Here is a 17,768-nt window from a genome sequence, read left to right as displayed (position 1 = left end):
GATCACAATCTAAACTAATTTAATCCAAGGGAGATGGCAAATGTTCCACCCCTGGAATATGTTGTAATATTAATTATGACCAAGAGGAATTTTGTCTGATGCAACCCGTTCGCCATGTAGCATATGGCAAATGATGCCTGAAAAGATAATTGTGTTGATCTTCATAAATGCATTGGTAAACGTAAGCACAGCAGCTAATAATGGCTGATAATTGTTGTATGTTGCATGTCACCGTGTCATTTGATCTGGTTAATAATATCACATGTAGAGGGAGGGGCGAACCGAAACTGGAAACAAATAAATAGGGTGTCATAGCATTTGCTGCCAGGTACTGGGTTAAACTGTAAAAGCAGAGGTGTACCAACTGGCCGAGTTTCTGGCTAAGATGGGAAAAGCTCAGTCATGTGTTCATTCTGTTCAGGCGGGTGCGCAGTGAAGCTGAGTGGTTGGTACTGCGGCTCTGTGCCGGGACACTGAGGTGTTGATACATCCAATACCTGCCTGTGTGTGTCTGCCTCTCTGTGTGTGTGTGTGTGTGTTCCTTTGCCACGTTTACTCTGCAGACAAAGCGACATCCAAAAACCACTGTGTTGGCTGCTCCGAGTTTTTATTTGTTAAGGTGACCGGAATATTCACTGGCGCCTGTTCCTGTGATGAATCGGGAGGTGGGAGGAGACCACTTTCTGCGGGTGAAATGTTGAGTGGAGCGCAGCCCGTGAACCGGCTTGTTGTAAAGGAGGGAGAGGATTTCACAAACAGAGTCGACATGGCAGCCGTGGACAATCTGAAGATCTCTGAGGCCGAGATGGAGAGCTACTATTTGCTGTGCAGTGCCTGTTTACTGCTGGAATCCACAGTGAGAAGTAGGTGCCAAAAGTTTGCCTCTATTTGTGGTGCTGGTGTGATAGTGTTAACATTAGTTTGTGCCGTTTTAAAAATGTCCTGACCGTGTGAGACTTTGTTTCTATTCTGCAGCAATCAAGTGGCGTCAATGATTCATTTAGTTGAAAATAAACAATTTATTTAATATTCAGGTGCACATGTCCGTTCTGGGTGTGAAATCTAATCTCGGAAAATTACCATTTATACATTTCAAACCTCGCACAGTTGGTCTGCAACAAAATGTATAAACAGCTTTGTTTTTATTTAAGATATTGACCAGGAACTCCAAGCCGAGCCTGCTTTTTTTCTATGTCTGACTTGGAATGTCTTTCCAGTTTTGCAAATTTTGACAATACTGCTGAATCAGATCTAATTACATCTGCACAAAGAGTTTCCAGTTTGTTTTTTTTCCGGGTTTGTACAAGGCATGCATTTCGCAGTTATGACACGGTATAACCATTCATTAAAGGCAACACTGGACTTTGATTGATTTTCGAAGGCGTCTTAATTCTTCTGAATGAAAGTCTACAACTTGAGTGAATCAGCAGTTTACGGACGATGACACTGTTAATCACACATAAATTTGTGCAATGTGTCCTCACTAAATGTCAATGGCTAGTCCTACTTCCTAGCGTGAAAAGAGTTTGATGCTTGTTAAAGCTTTTGACAATACCCGACATGGGACACCGGTTAGCCAGTCAGCGATGTCCACTTCCTTTGAATGAAACAAAAACATTTATACAGCGTCGCTCACAGCCCCAGGCCATCCGACAGCACCTTTCAGGTGTACTCATTGTTATAATGTACACCCGTCTGTGAATAGCAAGTTCCCATAGACAACCAGGAGCTGTGGCCAGTGATGTTGGGTAGCAGGTACGTTTCCTCTGGGATGCTGAGTGAAACTGCCCTCCTGTGGTATCATAGGATCAAATGCCTCTCATTGGAGGACAGATGAGGCCTTCATGTCTCATTTGAAAGATGGAACCTCTGAAAGTACAGCATTCCCTTCACACAGGCAGTAGGGTTCTGGGTTGGACCTCAATGACACAAACATTGTGATTCAAAGCTCAGAGTTAGTACCCACTCAATCGTAACTGATGCTTAGAAAGTTAGCAACACGCTGATCACAAGTGTTACATTGAACAAATGAAAACCATCTGTTTCTTCACATCCTGACAACTGTCAAAACTGAGAAATCAGCTGCACACTGATGGCACCTCCACTGCATAAATCCTCCTCCCTGCTAAAAATACTCCATTCCTGTTTGCATGCAGACTATAGACTCAGAAAGTCACTTCCTGTTCACCAGGAACACAGAAAGCAATTTGACTTTTTCAAATCCAACTGTAGTCTTGTGCTGTACTGTAACAGTGAGGTTAGTTCAGTCCACATGCATTTTCAGGGATAAACACTTCTCTTTTCTTAAAATTTCAGTGTGATTAATAGCCAGCCCTGAAAAAAATCACAGATTCAAAACATTTAAACCAAAATATCAAGCTGTGCTAATCTTAAAGCTGGGAATATGGTTCACAGGAGTACATGAAAAATTAATATAAACACCATAAATGTAGGGCAAATGCAGACCTAAGTCAGTGTCTTTAAGGCAGTGCTTCCCAAATAATTCCCTATAATGACTTCATTTTGAAATTGTCCTGACCGCTGTGTGAAAATTGTAGGGTTTGAGGTGATGGGGGTAGGGGAGGGCATGTGGGGAGCAGAGGAGCACCGGCGAGAGTCAGGGTTGGGGGGAGTCCTGTGTGAGAGGGCTCCTGGAGGTCGGTGTGGGATGTTAGAATTTGATGATGGGCATCTCTGCATGGAGCTTACGACTGTACTTGAGGTCCTGACCCCGACATGGGGATGTCCTGAACCTGGGATGTAATTACATGGAGAATTGTTGGTTCAGTAAATATCCTCTTTCTAAGGCAGTTTCACCTGAGGACCACAGCTGACCTTGCTGCTTTCCTTGTAACTCTCATTCAGTGTAGGTAACACTGTAGCCTATTGGGTTAGGGGGGCTGCATTGATCCTTCATGTTTGAGGGACTTTTGTGGTGCAGTGGTAGTCTTCATACCTCTAGGGGTGGTTCAGTGCCTCAGTGGTTAACACTACTGCCTCATAATGCCAGGGAGCTGGGTTTGATTCCAGCCTCAGGGGACTGTCTGTGTTGAATTTCATGCTCCCCCCGTGTCTGCATGGGTTTTCTTCCAAGTCCAAAGATGTGCAGGTTAGGTGGATTGGTCATAATTTGCCCCATAGTGTCCAAGGTAGGTGGATTAGCTGTTGGAAATGCAGGGTTACAGAGCTAGGGGTGGGTTTGGGTGGGATGCTCTTTCAACACGCAAGTGTGGACTTGATGGGCCAAATGATTCCACACTCTGGGAATTCTATGATTCTCTAAACAAGGAAGCACAGGCTCAAATTCTTCCTGCTCCAGAGGTATAACATAAAATCTCTGAACAAGTTGATTAGATCTGCCTGGTTCACTGGTGCACAATAGAATTGACTGTTTAGTCTTCACCTCAGTTGTCAATTGTCATACTTTATGATACTGAATACTTTAGCTATTAACTTTTCAGAACAAATATTATGCATTTTAATTTGTAAATGAATGAAATAGCTGAAATGAAGTGAAATAAGATTCTTCTTAAGACTAAGGGGCTTTCTCGGTGCAGTGCTAATGTCCTGCCTTTGAGCCAGGAGGCCAGGGATCAAGTCCCACCTGCTCCACAGGTGTGTCATAACATCTCTGAACAGGTTGAGATAAGAAAAAGCATCTTGAGTCTGATAAGTTGGTTGAAATGAATTAAGCTAATGTTACATATAGCAGTACTGAGGGAGCACCTTCACCTCACAGACTGCAGTTGTTTAAGAAAGTGGCCTATCAGTATCTCCTGGGCAATCCGTGATGGGCATCAAATATTGGCCTTGCCAGTAAATAAGTATACGTGAAATTGAATCATTTCCCCATCATGATGTCCCACACCACCCAATGTACTCTTTACAGCAAAATGTTGGTTGCTCAAGCAACTTGCTTCATTGAATAAACTGCTTTGCAATGGCCTCTGAGGCTGCAGTTGGATTGTAACTGTGTATCTATTTTTCCCAAAAAACTGAGTTCTGTTGACTAGCTGCATTCTGGATAATTTAGAAGTTTGTGATCTTTAGTTATTGATGTGCAGCTTAGAAGTTATGGATAAATTTATAGCTTTGATAGAAATAATAAATGGAATATTTTTGACTGAATGCCTTTTAAACAATGCATCTGGATCTCTTATCCAGAGAAGACAGAAAAATGGGTTGAGTTATATAATGGGCTGGTCTGCTGCTCAGAATAAACAGCAAACCATTTACACTGAGAGGAGGAGAGATTTCTTCACTCAGAGGGGAGTGAATTTATGGTTTTTTTTTTGCTCCTGAGGGCCACTGAAATTTAGTCACTGAGTGAGTACAAGCCTAGATCGATAGATTTCTACAAACCAATAGCATCAAGGGACATGGGGTTAGCGCAGGAAGACAGAGTTGAGGAAGGTGGTCAGCCAGGATGGAGCATGGTGGAGTAGGCTTGAACATCTGGCCTACTTCTGCATTTCTGGTCATTCACATTGAAACTGCTGCTAAATCTGGCCAAGACATTAAGTCATTTTTGGGCAGAATTTGACCCATCATGTGATGTTCACAAGACCTTAAGACATAGGAGTGGAAGCAAGGCCATTCGGCCCATCAAATCCACTCCACCATTTAATCATGGCTGATGGGCGTTTCAATTCCACTTACCCGCACTCTCCTTGTATCCCTTAAATTCTTGATCTCACAAGGAATTATCAATCTCTACCTTGAAGACATACAATGTCCCGGCCTCCACTACGCTCCGTGGCAATAAATTCCACAGGCCCACCACTCTGGCTAAAGAAGTGTCTCCTCATTTCCATTCTAAATTGACTCCCTCTAATTTTAAGGCTGTGCCCATGCGTCCTAGTCTCCCTGCCTAAGATCATAGTGTAGTTTGAGGCGGGGAATAGCCTTTGCATATCTACTCACCAAGACTCTGTAGTTACTCCTCTCATTGTAGGAATATTGAAGGGGCAAAATAATGGTAATATCATCAGACTACTGGGGGTCTGGGGCTCAGGTTTCACCACTACAGCTGATGGAATTGGTAAATCTGGTAATGGTGAAAACAACCCATCTGGTTCACTAATGTCCTTTAGGGAGGGAAACTGCCATCCTTACCTGGTCTGACATACATGTGACTCCACACCCACAGCAATGTAGTTGACCCTGAACTGCCTCTGAAGTGGCCTCACAAGTCAGTTAGTTCAACGGCAATTAGGGATAAAAGAATAAAGAAAATAAATCCATAGTTGATCAAAAGTTTAAACTCCCTTTAATTGCAATGACTGAAAGTTACTCCTATGTCACTGACATCTCACACATTGCTCTTGATGAGCCAGGAAGACTCATTGCAGCATTTGTAACCGTAATAACTACACAAAACCCGGATGGGACTGGCATTTACTGAATGGCAGATTTGTGCACGGAAGCTCAAAATGTGCAGGCCCTTTTTCTGTTTCACAGGATATAAATATCAGAGCCACGATGATGTCAAGCTTCTTGGGTTCTCTTCCTAACAGCATTATGGGAGATAGAGGTAGACAACAAATGCTGAACCTGCCAGTGATCGCCACACCCAGTCAACGAATAAAATAAAGGTAGTGAAGGAACGGCTATATTTCTTAGTCAGGATGGTGAAGGACTCGGAGCGGAGCTTGCAGGGTGTGGTGTTCCCAAGTATCTGCTGCCCTTGTCCTTCGACATGGAAGTGGTCATGAGTTTGGAAGGTGCTGTTGGAGGATCTTGGGTGAACGTCCTCACCACAGCTGCCACTGTGTGTGATTGGTGGAGGGATTGAAGGTTAAAAGGTTGGGGATATGGTGCTGATGAACAGGCTGTTTTATCGCATGGTGTCGATCTTCCTGAGTGTTATTGGAGCTGCATTCATCCTTGAGAATGGGGAGTATCCTATCACACTTCTGACTTGTGCCTTGTAAATGGTGGACAGGCTTTGGGGAATCAGGAGGTAAGTTACTTGCCACAGTATTCCTTGCTTCTGACCTGCTCTTGTAGCCACTATATTTATATGGTTGCCCCATCCATTTTCTGGTCAATGGTAACCTGCACGATGTTAATAGTATTCACTAAAAGTAATGTCATTACATATTGTTATGATTCCAGCTGATGGTACTATTGGACAAGTCAGATCCCAGGGATAAAATCTGACTTGATAGATCAATTTTTATTTATTCATCATGGTGTCATTCACTGAAACATGGGTACACAAGTCTGCAGATTTTCTTTATCAAGCCAACCCAAAATGTTTCATTTATGCCTACTCTCTGCTTCCTGTTGAAAACCAATCCTCTCTTCATAAAACAGCCTGTTCATCAGCACCATATCCCCAACCTTTTAACCTTCAATCCCTCCACCAATCACACACAGTGGCAGCTGTGGTGAGGACGTTCACCCAAGATCCTCCAACAGCACCTTCCAAACTCATGACCACTTCCATGTCGAAGGACAAGGGCAGCAGATACTTGGGAACACCACACCCTGCAAGCTCCGCTCCGAGTCCTTCACCATCCTGACTAAGAAATATAGCCGTTCCTTCACTACCTTTATTTTATTCGTTGACTGGGTGTGGCGATCACTGGCAGGTTCAGCATTTGTTGTCTACCTCTACCTCTTCAGGATAATATGTTACCCCACTACTCCATATGCTGTTAGTTTGTAGTCAACCTTTGATGTGGGACGTTATTAAGTGCCTTTTAAAATCCAAGTACAGCACATCTACAGGTTTGCCTTTATCGATATTGCTTGTGTTACGATCCCAGCCGATGTACTACCTAAAAACCAAAGAGTTTTCAAAAGAAGATTCAAATGGATCTGATAGACATGTTGAGTTCAGGCCCTTTAGAAATGTAAGACTTTGACCCAAATGGATCCAAACAGACCTGAAAGCGATGCTGTTCTAGCAAAGCTGTGTATCTCGGTGTGCTCAAGCCTATATGGGCAAAGCAAAGATACTTTTCCAAAGAGTCCAACCATGGATGGCACAGTGGCTCAGTGGTTAGCACTGGACCCGGGTTCAATTCCAGCCTGGAGCTACTGTCTGCGTGGAGTTTGCACATTCTCCCCTTGTCTGTGGATTTCCTTCTGGGTGCTCTGGTTTCCTCCCACAGATCCAAGATGTGCAGGTTAGGTGAATTGGGGGTGCTAAATTACCGGTCATGTTCAGGGATGTGTAAGTTAGGTGCATTAGTCAGGGGTAAATGTAGGTTAGGGTGATGGCTCCGGGTGGGTTACTCTTCAGAGGGTCGGTGTGGGCTTGTTGGGCCAAATGGTCTGTTTCAACACTGTAGGGATTCTATGTGATCTATTAACTTGGTGGTTGATTCTGAAATATAGTCACCTGACACTGCAGTGTTTCTTTAACAATACAATAGAAGTTTATTACACTAAAGAAAACCAAAAATAAGCAAAAGCAAACAAGATATCTAATTATAAAATACAGCTTGAAAAATCTCAAAATATGCAGCATAACAAATTTCATTATCTTGTGCAATACTGTGATTCAAATCTGGAGTAATTATCCCCATATCAAATATTTGAGTTAAATTTAACCAATTATCTCTAATTTCTTTCCTGTCAAGCTTTATCACAATGAACACTCACAAAAATGAGGGCTTAGACTTTCTCAGCTTTTAATAATCTGCAGATTTCTAATTGGACGACTCACATCTTAAATGGAAATATGGCATAATAGATCATATTTTTATATAAAATTGAAGGTGGCAGGATTGAGGGTGGGTGTATCCTGACATGGAGAGAGGACTAGTTTGCAGACAGGAAACAAAGACTAAGAATGAACGGGTCCTTCACTGATTGGCAGCAAGTGATTAACAAGGATTATGTTTGGACTCCGGTTATTCACAATATATATTAATGATTTAGGCAAGGGAACACATGAGTAATTGTGAAACAGATCCCATTCTTATGTCACATTCTCCCAACTACACATCTCTCAGACCCACTAGCTCCCCAACACCCTGAGCTGACACCCAGCACTCTCCCCCGAGACCCAAGTCCCCTTCACTCTTCAGGATCTGCTGCTCCACACCACTTTCACCTGGACCTGCCTCCATCCCTTTTCCTGACCACTCTGGGCATGTTTCCTTCCCCTTACCCACACCCAGCTCTGGACCTGAAACACCCCCTCACACCCCACTGGGACCCACCATTCACCCTTCCTAGTCCCTGCTAGACCCGATTTCCCACACCCATCCTAACCTATCTTAAACACTTATGTGCTCCATCTCTTTCCAATGTACTGGCATACTACCCACCTGCCTCTTCCAGCCATCAGTCAATGTAAACCCCTCATCCTGGCACCCTCACCTCACACTGACTTATTGTTCACCAGCAGCTGTCAAAGTAGTTGTCAGGACATTGAAATGTTGGAATGGGGACAGCTGACCCCAGTGAATATGTGGCTTGGTTTTTGCCCCCCTTGACAGCTCTGCCCTACGATCAGAACAGAAGTACAGTTCCACATTTCCGATTGGAATCCCGTGTTAGAAATGTGCAGCTCTCTCTTGTTTGACAAAGAAGGAGGGGGCATGTGTGTGAGATTGTCAGGCCTCTGAAAACCTGGAAAACCTAGTGCTCACGAGGAGACTGCAAACCTACAGCAAGCAGGAAATTCTGCAAATGAGACTTTGAAACGTTTGCCTCTTGATGGAGCAGTTCTTCTTCCTGCTAATTAATTTCACCTTTGTGTTAATTGCAAGATCGAAAACCCAACAGAATGAGCAGCTTTAATCAGCAGCAGGACCAGCTGCCTGAGGTGAGCTTGCCTTTGGTGATGGTACTCTGCTGTTGGTTCACTGACATTGTCTGGTTAAAGATTAGATTAGATTCCCTACATTATGGAAACAGGCCCTTCGGCCCAACAAGTCCATACCGACCCTCTGAAGAGTAACCCACCCAGACCCAGTCTCAGTCCCCTATCCTATATTTACCCCTGACTAATGCACCTAACACTACGGGCAATTTAGCATGGCCAATTCACCTAACCTGCACATCTTTGAATTGTGGAGGAAACCGGAGCACCCGGAGGAAACCCACGCAGACACGGTGAGAATGTGCAAACTCCACACAGACAGTTGCCCAAGGTGGGAATCAAACCCCAGGTCCCTGGCGCTGTGAGGCAGCAGTGCTAACCACTGAGTCACTGTGCTGCCCATGGTTGGACTCTTTGGAAAAATATCTTTGCTTTGCCCATATAAGCCTGAGCAGACCGAGATACACAGAGTTTGAGCCTTTACATCAGGACCCTCATTACAGACCAGTTCTTCTTGCCCAAAATAGTGACATCATCAGAATGGGCAGATGTTCCAAAATGTGAACATTTAACTGTTTCCTTACATCCTCATACAATCCCCAAGATACTGTTGGTATATTAAACCCAGACCCTGCCAAATAATATCAATACTAGGAGTAATGTTTCCTTTTCTATTTTCTCCATTCAGGGCTGTCGGCATAAATAGCAAAGTTGCCATTTTCTTCCTATCTCCAATTGTCTTTGAGAAGGTGGGGGTGAGCTGCCTTCTTGAGCCACTGCAGTCCATGTGCTGTAGCTAGACCCACAATGCCCTTAGGGAGAGGATTCTAAGAACCAGCAACAGTGAAGGAACAGCAATATATTTCCAAGTCAGGATGGTCAGTGGCTCGGAGGGGAACTTGCACAGGGTAATGTTCCCTTGTATCTGTTGCCCTTGTCCTTCTAGATGGAAGTAGTCATGGGTTTGCAAGATGCTGTCTGAGGAACTTTGGTGAATTTCTGCAGTACATCTTGTAGATAGTACACTCTGCTGCTACTGAACGTCAGTGGTGAAGGGAGTGGATGCTTGTGGGTGTGCTACCAATCAAGTGGGTTGCTTTGTTCTGCATAGTGCCAAGCTTCTTGTATATTGTTGGAGCTGGTGGAGAATATTCCATCACTCCTCTGACTTGTGCCTTATCAATGGTGGGCAGAGCTTTCTCAATGGTAGAGGTCTCAGGTTTGGAAGATGCTGTCAGAGGAGCCTTTGGTGAATTGCTGCAGTGCATCTTTAAATGGTACATACTGCAACTTCTGAGCGTTGAAGGGAGTGGATGTTGATGCTGGTGGATGAGCTAATGTCCTGCAGAGTAATCAATTGTCTGTTCTTTAATTGCAATTTGCTGTGTGTAGAATCTGGTTGTGCACACATGAGCTACTGTGTTTGCTATATCATAACAGTGGCTGTACTCCTGAACATTTCATTGAGAAGAGAGCACCTCCAACAGTGTAGTACTCTTACAGTAGGCCACCAGGATTGTTTGAGTCAAAAAGTGTGGCGCTGGAAAAGTACAGCAGCATTCGAGGAGCAGAAGAATCGATGTTTCGGGCATAAGCCCTTCATCAGAAATGTGAAGGAGGCTGAGAGGTAAATCGGAGGGTGGGTGTGAGGCTAGGGGGGAAGGTAGCTGGGAAGGCGATGCAGGTGGGGAGTAATTGTGATAGGTCGGTGGTAAGGGTGGAGCGGATAGGTGAGAAGAAAGATGGACAGGTCAAGAGGGCGGTGCCGGGTTGGATCTGGGATGAGGTGGGGGAGGAGGGATTTGAAAACTGGTGAAGTCGATGTTGATGACGTGTAGTTGGAGGGTCCTGAGGCAGAAGATATGGCGTTCATTAGGATTAGTAACCTTTCTTAGATCCATCATATTCTGACTCAGAAGACAAGAATGTTATCAATTAAACTACAACTGGCAGGTAAGTAGCCCTGCCTAGGGTGGGTACTGTAACGTTCAAGGTGAGGAGGTGGATTAACGTCAGGTGCTGCTATTTAATGCAGTTTGTGTGGGTGTGATTGCTGATTCTCAGCTGATTAGAACGATCTTACTGCAGGAACAATATCTATTCATTGAAGGAGCTGTGCTACAGTCCAGTGCAGCTCTAAAATAAATCTATTAAATTCACAGAATGTTGAGTTATTAATAAATCAACAGGAATCTGATCCTAAACTCAGTGCCCACTGCATAAAGGTCAGATTTAATGTCACCATCATTCAGCCCCAAGTTTATCACGTGCTTATTTTTGGAACAATTATTTGAATGAGACTTTAACTGATTCATTGAAATTGGAAAGTAATGACATTGCACAATTTTAATTTGTCACACACATGAGCCTAACTTGTATTGTCTGAGACTGAAGCTGAACTAACAGGATGTCCTAGCTACTCGTTATTTTAAACCTCCCTAATCTCTGTAATCTCCTCTAACCCTGAAAGACTCCACAATCTCTGTGCTCCTTCAATTTTGGCACCTTGTATAATACATACAATCAATAGAAGTGACACTTACCAGTTCGGTGTAACTACAAAGACCACCAGAGATGACCCATCAGGACCCTCATTACAGACCACTTCTTCTTGCCCAAAAAAGTGAGATCATCAGAACGGGCAGATGTTAATGCAACTTTGGATGGACCACCTGACATTGAGCTAGGCACCGGAAACAACAAGAGCACAGTCAAACCCCCAAAGCCTTTCTCACTCCATGAAGAAAAAACAACTGCCGATGTTGGAAATCAGAAACAAAAACAGAAATTGCTGGAAAAGTTGATGAGGTCTGGCAGCATCTGTGGAGAGAGAAACTGATTTAATGTTTCAAGTCTGCTATGACTGTTCTTCTGAAGTCAAGCAATAGCCTGACATAGTCATACTCACAATGTCCCAGACACCACTACCTACTAGTAACAGTATGGATGGGGGCAGCTCCAACAACACTCAAGAAACTTGACACCATCCAGGACAAAGCAGCCGCTTGATTTGCACCAGATCCCCTCCCTTCACCACCGACGCTCAGTAGCAGCAGTGTGTACCATCTACAAGATGCACTACAGAAATTCACCAAAATTCCTCAGACAGCACCTTCCAAACCCATGAGGATGGGGCAGTTGATGTAGTTTATATAGATTTCGGCAAAGCCTTTTGACAATGTCCCATGTAGGAGACTGATAAACAAGACAAAACCACATGGGATCCAGGATAACCTGGCAACTTGGATCCAAAATTGGGAGAAAGTGAGGATTGCAGATGCTGGAGAGTCAGCATCGAAAAGTGTGGCACTGAAAAAGCATAGCAGTTCAGGCAGCATCCAAGGAGCAGGAGAGTTGACCTGGTCGAATATCCTGCTCTTCAAATGCTTCCCAATCTGCTGTGCTTTTCCAATGCCACACTTTTCAACTCTGGATCCAAAATTGGCTTAGTGACGGGTTACAGAAAGTGTTGGCAAAAGGCTGTTTGACTGGAGGCTAGTGTCCAGTGGCATACCACAGCGATCGGTGCTGGATCCATATTGGTCGTTAATAGTATAGAAGAAGTTCTTGGTTTACAGGAGCATATAGATGGGCAGATCAGTGGCAAATGGAATTTAATCCTGATAAACGTGAGGTGATGAACTTTGGAATAAGTAGCAAGACAAGGGAGTACTCAGTGCATGACAGGACACTAGGAAGCTCAAAGGTACAGAAGGATATTGAAATGTTTGTCCGTGATAGCAACAGGGCAGAGTAACAGGGCAGTTAGAACATTCGGAACACTTGCTTTATCAGTTGAGGCATACCTTATAATAACAGAGACATGATGTTGGAGATGTACGGAACTTGAGTTTGGCTTTAGCTGAAGTACTGTGTGCAGTTCTGGCCCCCACACTATCAGAGTGACGTGATTGTACTGGAGAGGCTGCAGAGGAGATTCACCAGGATGTTGCCTGGGTTGGAATATTTCAATGATTTGATCACATTGAAACATTTCAGATTCTTAAGGAGCTTGACAGGATAAATGCTGAGAGTCTGAGACTCTAAGACCAGAGGGCATAGTCTCAGAATAAAGGGGAGCCAATTGAAGACTGAGACAAAGTGAAATTTCTTCTCTCAAGGGGTTGTGAGTGTTTGGAACTCCTTACCACAGAGAGCTGTGGAGGCACGGTCCTTGTGTATATTTAAGGCTGAGATCGATAGATTCTTGATCAGTCAGGGAATCAAGGGGTTATGGGGAAAGGACAGGAAAGTGGACATGAGGGATGTACAGAATGGCCTAATCCAATTCCGATTTGTTATGGTCTTATTTCAGCAATGAAGAGGGGCTGGGTAAGCTCAGGTTGTTCTTCTTTGGATCAGAGAAGGCTGAGGGGGGACTGACTGAGCTGTATAAGATTCCGCAGGGCATGGACAGGGTGAATAGGAATCAGCTACCCCTGAGTTGAAGACTCAATAATGAGGGGTACCATTTGGCTGGAGGGCAGGAGTGTTTTCACTCAGAGGGCGGTGAGGGTCTGGAATGCACTGCCTGGGATGGGAGTTGGGACAGGAAACCTCACAATCTCTACTGCGGTGGGCAGCTGAAATGTCATAACATTCAAACCCCTGGGAAGAGGGATTAGTGCCAATAGATTGAGATAAACTCAATGGGCCACAGTGCCTCTTCTGTACCATATCACAGTATGACCATTTCCATCTGGAAGGTTAAGGGCAGCAGAAATACACGAGAACATCCGCTACAAGTTCCTCTCCGAGCCACTCACCATCCTGACTTGGAAATATATCGCTGTTCCTTCACCGTCGCTGAGTCAAAATCCTGGAAAGCTCTTCCTAATGGCATTGTGGGCAGCAGTTCAAGTGCAACTCAGAGAGGGTGATAAATGCTGGCCAATTAGAGACACCCACGACCTCAACCCACGAGATAATGAGAAAAAACCGACACTGGCCCAGACAGTGATTCCTCCATCCTGTGAACAAACTAAAAAGAAGTTGTCACTGAAGAATTATGTGCTGAAAATGTTAGTGCCAAGTAAATACTGTAGTCCTCAATTTATATTTCAAACAACATATGTTCATAGGAAAACAGTTTCCTTTTACCTCTGACTTTCACAAGATTTGCAGACGCAAAGGTTTTTAGACACATATGTCATACTTTGGGTTGTGTGAGCATATGTGTCACATTTCAAAACGAAAATAAAGAGAAAAAAGCTAGTTTTGCACTTAAAGGGAGCTTTTCATGAGCACAGCTCCCCCCCCCCCCCCCCCCCCCCCCCGCCCTCCGCCCCAACCAAGTCCTTCCTAGACGACCAGGTACAGTACTGCAAGGAGGAATAAAGTGAATGACTGCCTGTAGATTATCCTCCTGATCTCGGACTGAGCACAGCAACCAGAAACCTGCAGGCATAAAAGGATAGGTCAAAAAAAATGTTGTTCCAGTAAAAACCCATTTGATTCAAGAATGTCTGGCCTACATGTGACTCCAGACTCTCAGTGATGTAGCTGTTGCTTAAATGTCCTCTGGAATCTCACAGCAAATCACGCGGTTCCAGGGCAACTAGGGATGGGGAACAAATGCCAATGACATTTCCTCTCGCTGATGCATTGTCCAACCAGATCCCTGAAAGGGATCCACTTCCAGAATCAGAAACTGTGTGTCACCACAGCGATCAATCTGCATGGAGCTGCCCAGCCACTAAGGGAGAGCGTTGCCCGTCAGTGACACCCACACACTGGCAAAGAGCAAAAAAAAAGTTTGAAATATTGTACATGAGATGTTATCGCACACCTTAGGACGGTAAATAGAATTTGACATTTATTACTGAAGGAATGGAATATAAAAATAGGGGAGTGTTGCTGTAACTACAAGGCATTAGTGAGACGGAGCCTGGAGTGTTGTGTACAGTCTTGGTCCCTTTACTTGAGGAGGGATGTCCTGTCATTGTTTTGGAGGTAGTTCAGATGAGGTTTGCTAGGTCTATTCTACAGGTGAGGGGTTTGCCTTATGAAGAGAGCAGTTTAGGCCCATAGTATGTGCATGAATGAAGGGTGATCTAATTGAGGGATATAAGATGCTGAAGGGGATTGACAAAGTAGACATAGACAAGATGTTTCCCCTTCTGGAGCAATCTGGAATGAGAGGTCACAGTTTTAGGAAAAGGGGCAGCAGATTTAAAACAGAGATGAGGAGAAATTTCTTCTCTCAAAGGGTCCTGAATCTGTGGAATTCACTCCCCCAGATCGCACTGGATGCAGGGACGTAGATGTGACCGTCAAGAAGGTACGACAGTGCCTCTTCTTCCTCAGGAGGCTCAGGAAATTCAACGTGTCCACAAGGACCCTCACCAACATTTACAGAAGCACCATTGAGAGTATATTGTCCGGGAACTTAATGGCCTGGTACGGCAATTGCTCTGCCCGGGACCATAAGAAACTACAGTAGGTGGTGTGCACAGCCCAGACCATCACAGAAACCAACCTCCCATCCATGGACTCCATTTACACAACTCGCTGCTGCAAAAAGGTTGTCCACATCATCAAAGACCCGTCCAACCCTGGGAATGATCTGCTACAACCTCTTCCATCAGGCAGAAAATACAGAAGCCCGAACACACACACACACCAACACGTTCAGGAACAGCTTCTTCCCTGCTGTTATTAGACTGATGAATGGACTCTCTAACTTCAAATAATGCTGATCTTACTAATGTCAATCTTGCCAAGTGCACACACCCCTGTGTGATGTACCCGTCTGCCTCTGTCTAAGTTTTTTTTGTTCATTCTATGATCTGTACTTATTTGCTTACTATGATCTGCCTGTACAGCTCGTAAAAAGAACCTTTTCATTGTCCTTCGGCATATGTGACAATATATCAATCTATCAATCAAGCAATTATTGAGTAAATTTAAGGAGCGTATAGCCAGATGTTTAATCAGTAATGGGCTGAAGGGTTTTGGAGAGCAGACAGGAAAGGAGAGTTGAGGCTGAGATCAACTCTGAGTGACAAGCAGGTTTGTGGGGCTGAATGGCCTCCCTATGTTCCTAACTCTAGGGTTCTTATAATTTAACCTGATCTATGGTTTTTCTTTCAGCATTGTCAGTGAAGATCTATTATTGTCACATTGAGAAAACAATCTTTTGTATCATTTTTTTTGATACGATCTATTGTATAGGAGAAGCCCTTTGGCCCATCGTGCTGGTAACTGCTCTTTGATCAAGCTTTCCAAGTCCTCACCTTTCCCCACTCTTTCCAAAAATCTCCTGCTTCCACCACCGCTCCCCCGTCAGTGACTTTCAGATCATCGCAAACGCATGTTCAGACTGTGATAACGATTCAGTACTGGCCTAGTACTGAGTCAGTCAGACCAAGGAAGATGGATGTCTAGGTTTGTATTGAGTCAGTTGCAGACTGCGTGCTATAATAAACTCTCAGGTGAACAAAACGGACGAGTAATCCTTCATGCTGTTCCATTGGACCTCAAGGCCCTAGGTTCCCAACTTCCTTCCCGAAACAACTGTGCCTCTGGATCTCCTTTCCCTCCTGCATGACGCTCCTTATGATTGAGATCTCTGATCAAGCTTTAGACCTTGTAACCAGATAGCTCCTCAGATGTCAGTTCTCTGCTTTCTCATTTTCCTGATGTAAATACAGGTTGTTGTTGGAGGATCAGGCATGTGCATGGACGTGGGGTGACTGGAAACTGACCTCGTTCAAACACAGAAACATCGAAACTAGAAGGAGGAAGAGGCCATTCAGCCCCTTTGAGTCTGCTCCACCATTCAATATGGTCATGGCTGATCACCCAACTCAGTCTCCGCTTTCTCCCCATAGTCTTTGATCCCTTTAGCCCTAAGAACCGTATTTAACTCCTTCTTGAAAAATAATGTTTTAGCCTTAACTGCTTTCTGTGGCGGTGAATTCCACGGGTTCCCCACTCACTGGGTGAAAACATTTCTTCTCACTTCAGTCCAAAATGGCCAACCCTATCCCTTTTAGGCTGTGACCCCCTGGTTCTGGGCTCCCTGCATTGAGAGCATCCTTCCTGCATTCACCCTGTCTAGTCTTGTTAAAAGTTTATAGACTTGTTGTTTCTGATTCTGGGTAATCCAAGATGGAGGACGGGAAACATTTCTGGCTAAGGACTGCTCCTTTTTTTTTTGAGGTATTTTAGGTGCTGGAGGTGATTTTGTCAAATTCCAGGAACAGCGATTACTGTTTTATATGCTGTTGCATTGTTTTGGAACTTTGGAAAAAGAAAAGTCAAAACAACAGTTTTAAAAGGGAGAAGAACAGACAAAGGAAGCATATGGTGAGGACAGTGCAGGAGAGAGAGAACCTGCACGGTTACTGCCTTTGCTGTTTTTGAATTCATGTGTCGCCGGACATCGGAGTGCATCTGGGAAAATTAACAAACAGTGAATTTCACAACTAATCTTGGAGGAACCGGTTTGGGTGAAGTTCACAACACAGAGTCAGATAGGTTAATTGTTGTTTTAAGTCGGTCCAAGAGAAAGGCTGTATTAGTGAGTACTGTGGGTTCTTTCTTGATTATATGTTTTTGGAGAAAAGTCTCTTGGTTAAACTTAAAATATAAGCCATAGCTATAATTTAACCTGGGGCAGTGTTTGTAGAGGAATTTTCTGGTGTTATTTTCTGGGTCTGTAGATTGTGATGAGCAAAACTGGCCTTTGCAGTGATATGTACTTCTTGTCAGATGTGGGCATTTAAAGAGAGTTTAAGGGTACTGCGGATTATATCTGCCATAAATGCTGTTGGATGCGAATCTTATCAGATCGAGTGGATCGGTTGGAGAGACAGAGCGAAGCGATGAGAAATTTGCAACAGCAACAGTATGTGATGGATGGCAGTTATAGGAAGGGGGGAAAGTCTCAGATACAGTCACATAGATGGGTTAACTCCAGGAAGGGTAAGAGAAGTAGGCACCGAGGGCAGGAGTCTTTTGTGGATATACCCATTTCAAACAG

The 17,768-nt window shown here is 44.2% G+C and overlaps 1 protein-coding gene across 6 annotated transcripts in view; it reads left to right on the top strand.

The window, feature by feature from the left end:
• The first annotated feature begins 323 nt into the window (after positions 1 to 323).
• The window catches only part of mcf2a (MCF.2 cell line derived transforming sequence a), a 182,359-nt gene continuing 164,914 nt past the window's right edge, over positions 324 to 17,768 (top strand). For 5 of the 6 annotated variants that reach the window (XM_087991850.1, XM_087991851.1, XM_087991853.1 and 2 more), the window contains exon 1: positions 324 to 863. In XM_087991850.1, the coding sequence (XP_087847976.1) occupies positions 695 to 863 (169 nt within the window). In that variant the 5' untranslated portion in view covers positions 324 to 694. The remainder of the gene's footprint in view (positions 864 to 17,768) is intronic. The other variant, XM_087991849.1, reaches the window with a different exon arrangement.

This window comes from Chiloscyllium plagiosum, unplaced genomic scaffold (genome assembly GCF_037043375.1).
Source record: "Chiloscyllium plagiosum isolate Xiang-an unplaced genomic scaffold, Cpla_swu_hap1 HiC_scaffold_11, whole genome shotgun sequence".
Taxonomy (NCBI): Eukaryota; Metazoa; Chordata; class Chondrichthyes; order Orectolobiformes; family Hemiscylliidae; genus Chiloscyllium; species Chiloscyllium plagiosum.
Note: the sequence above shows the minus strand (reverse complement) of the source record. Positions and strands in the feature narration are given on the sequence as shown.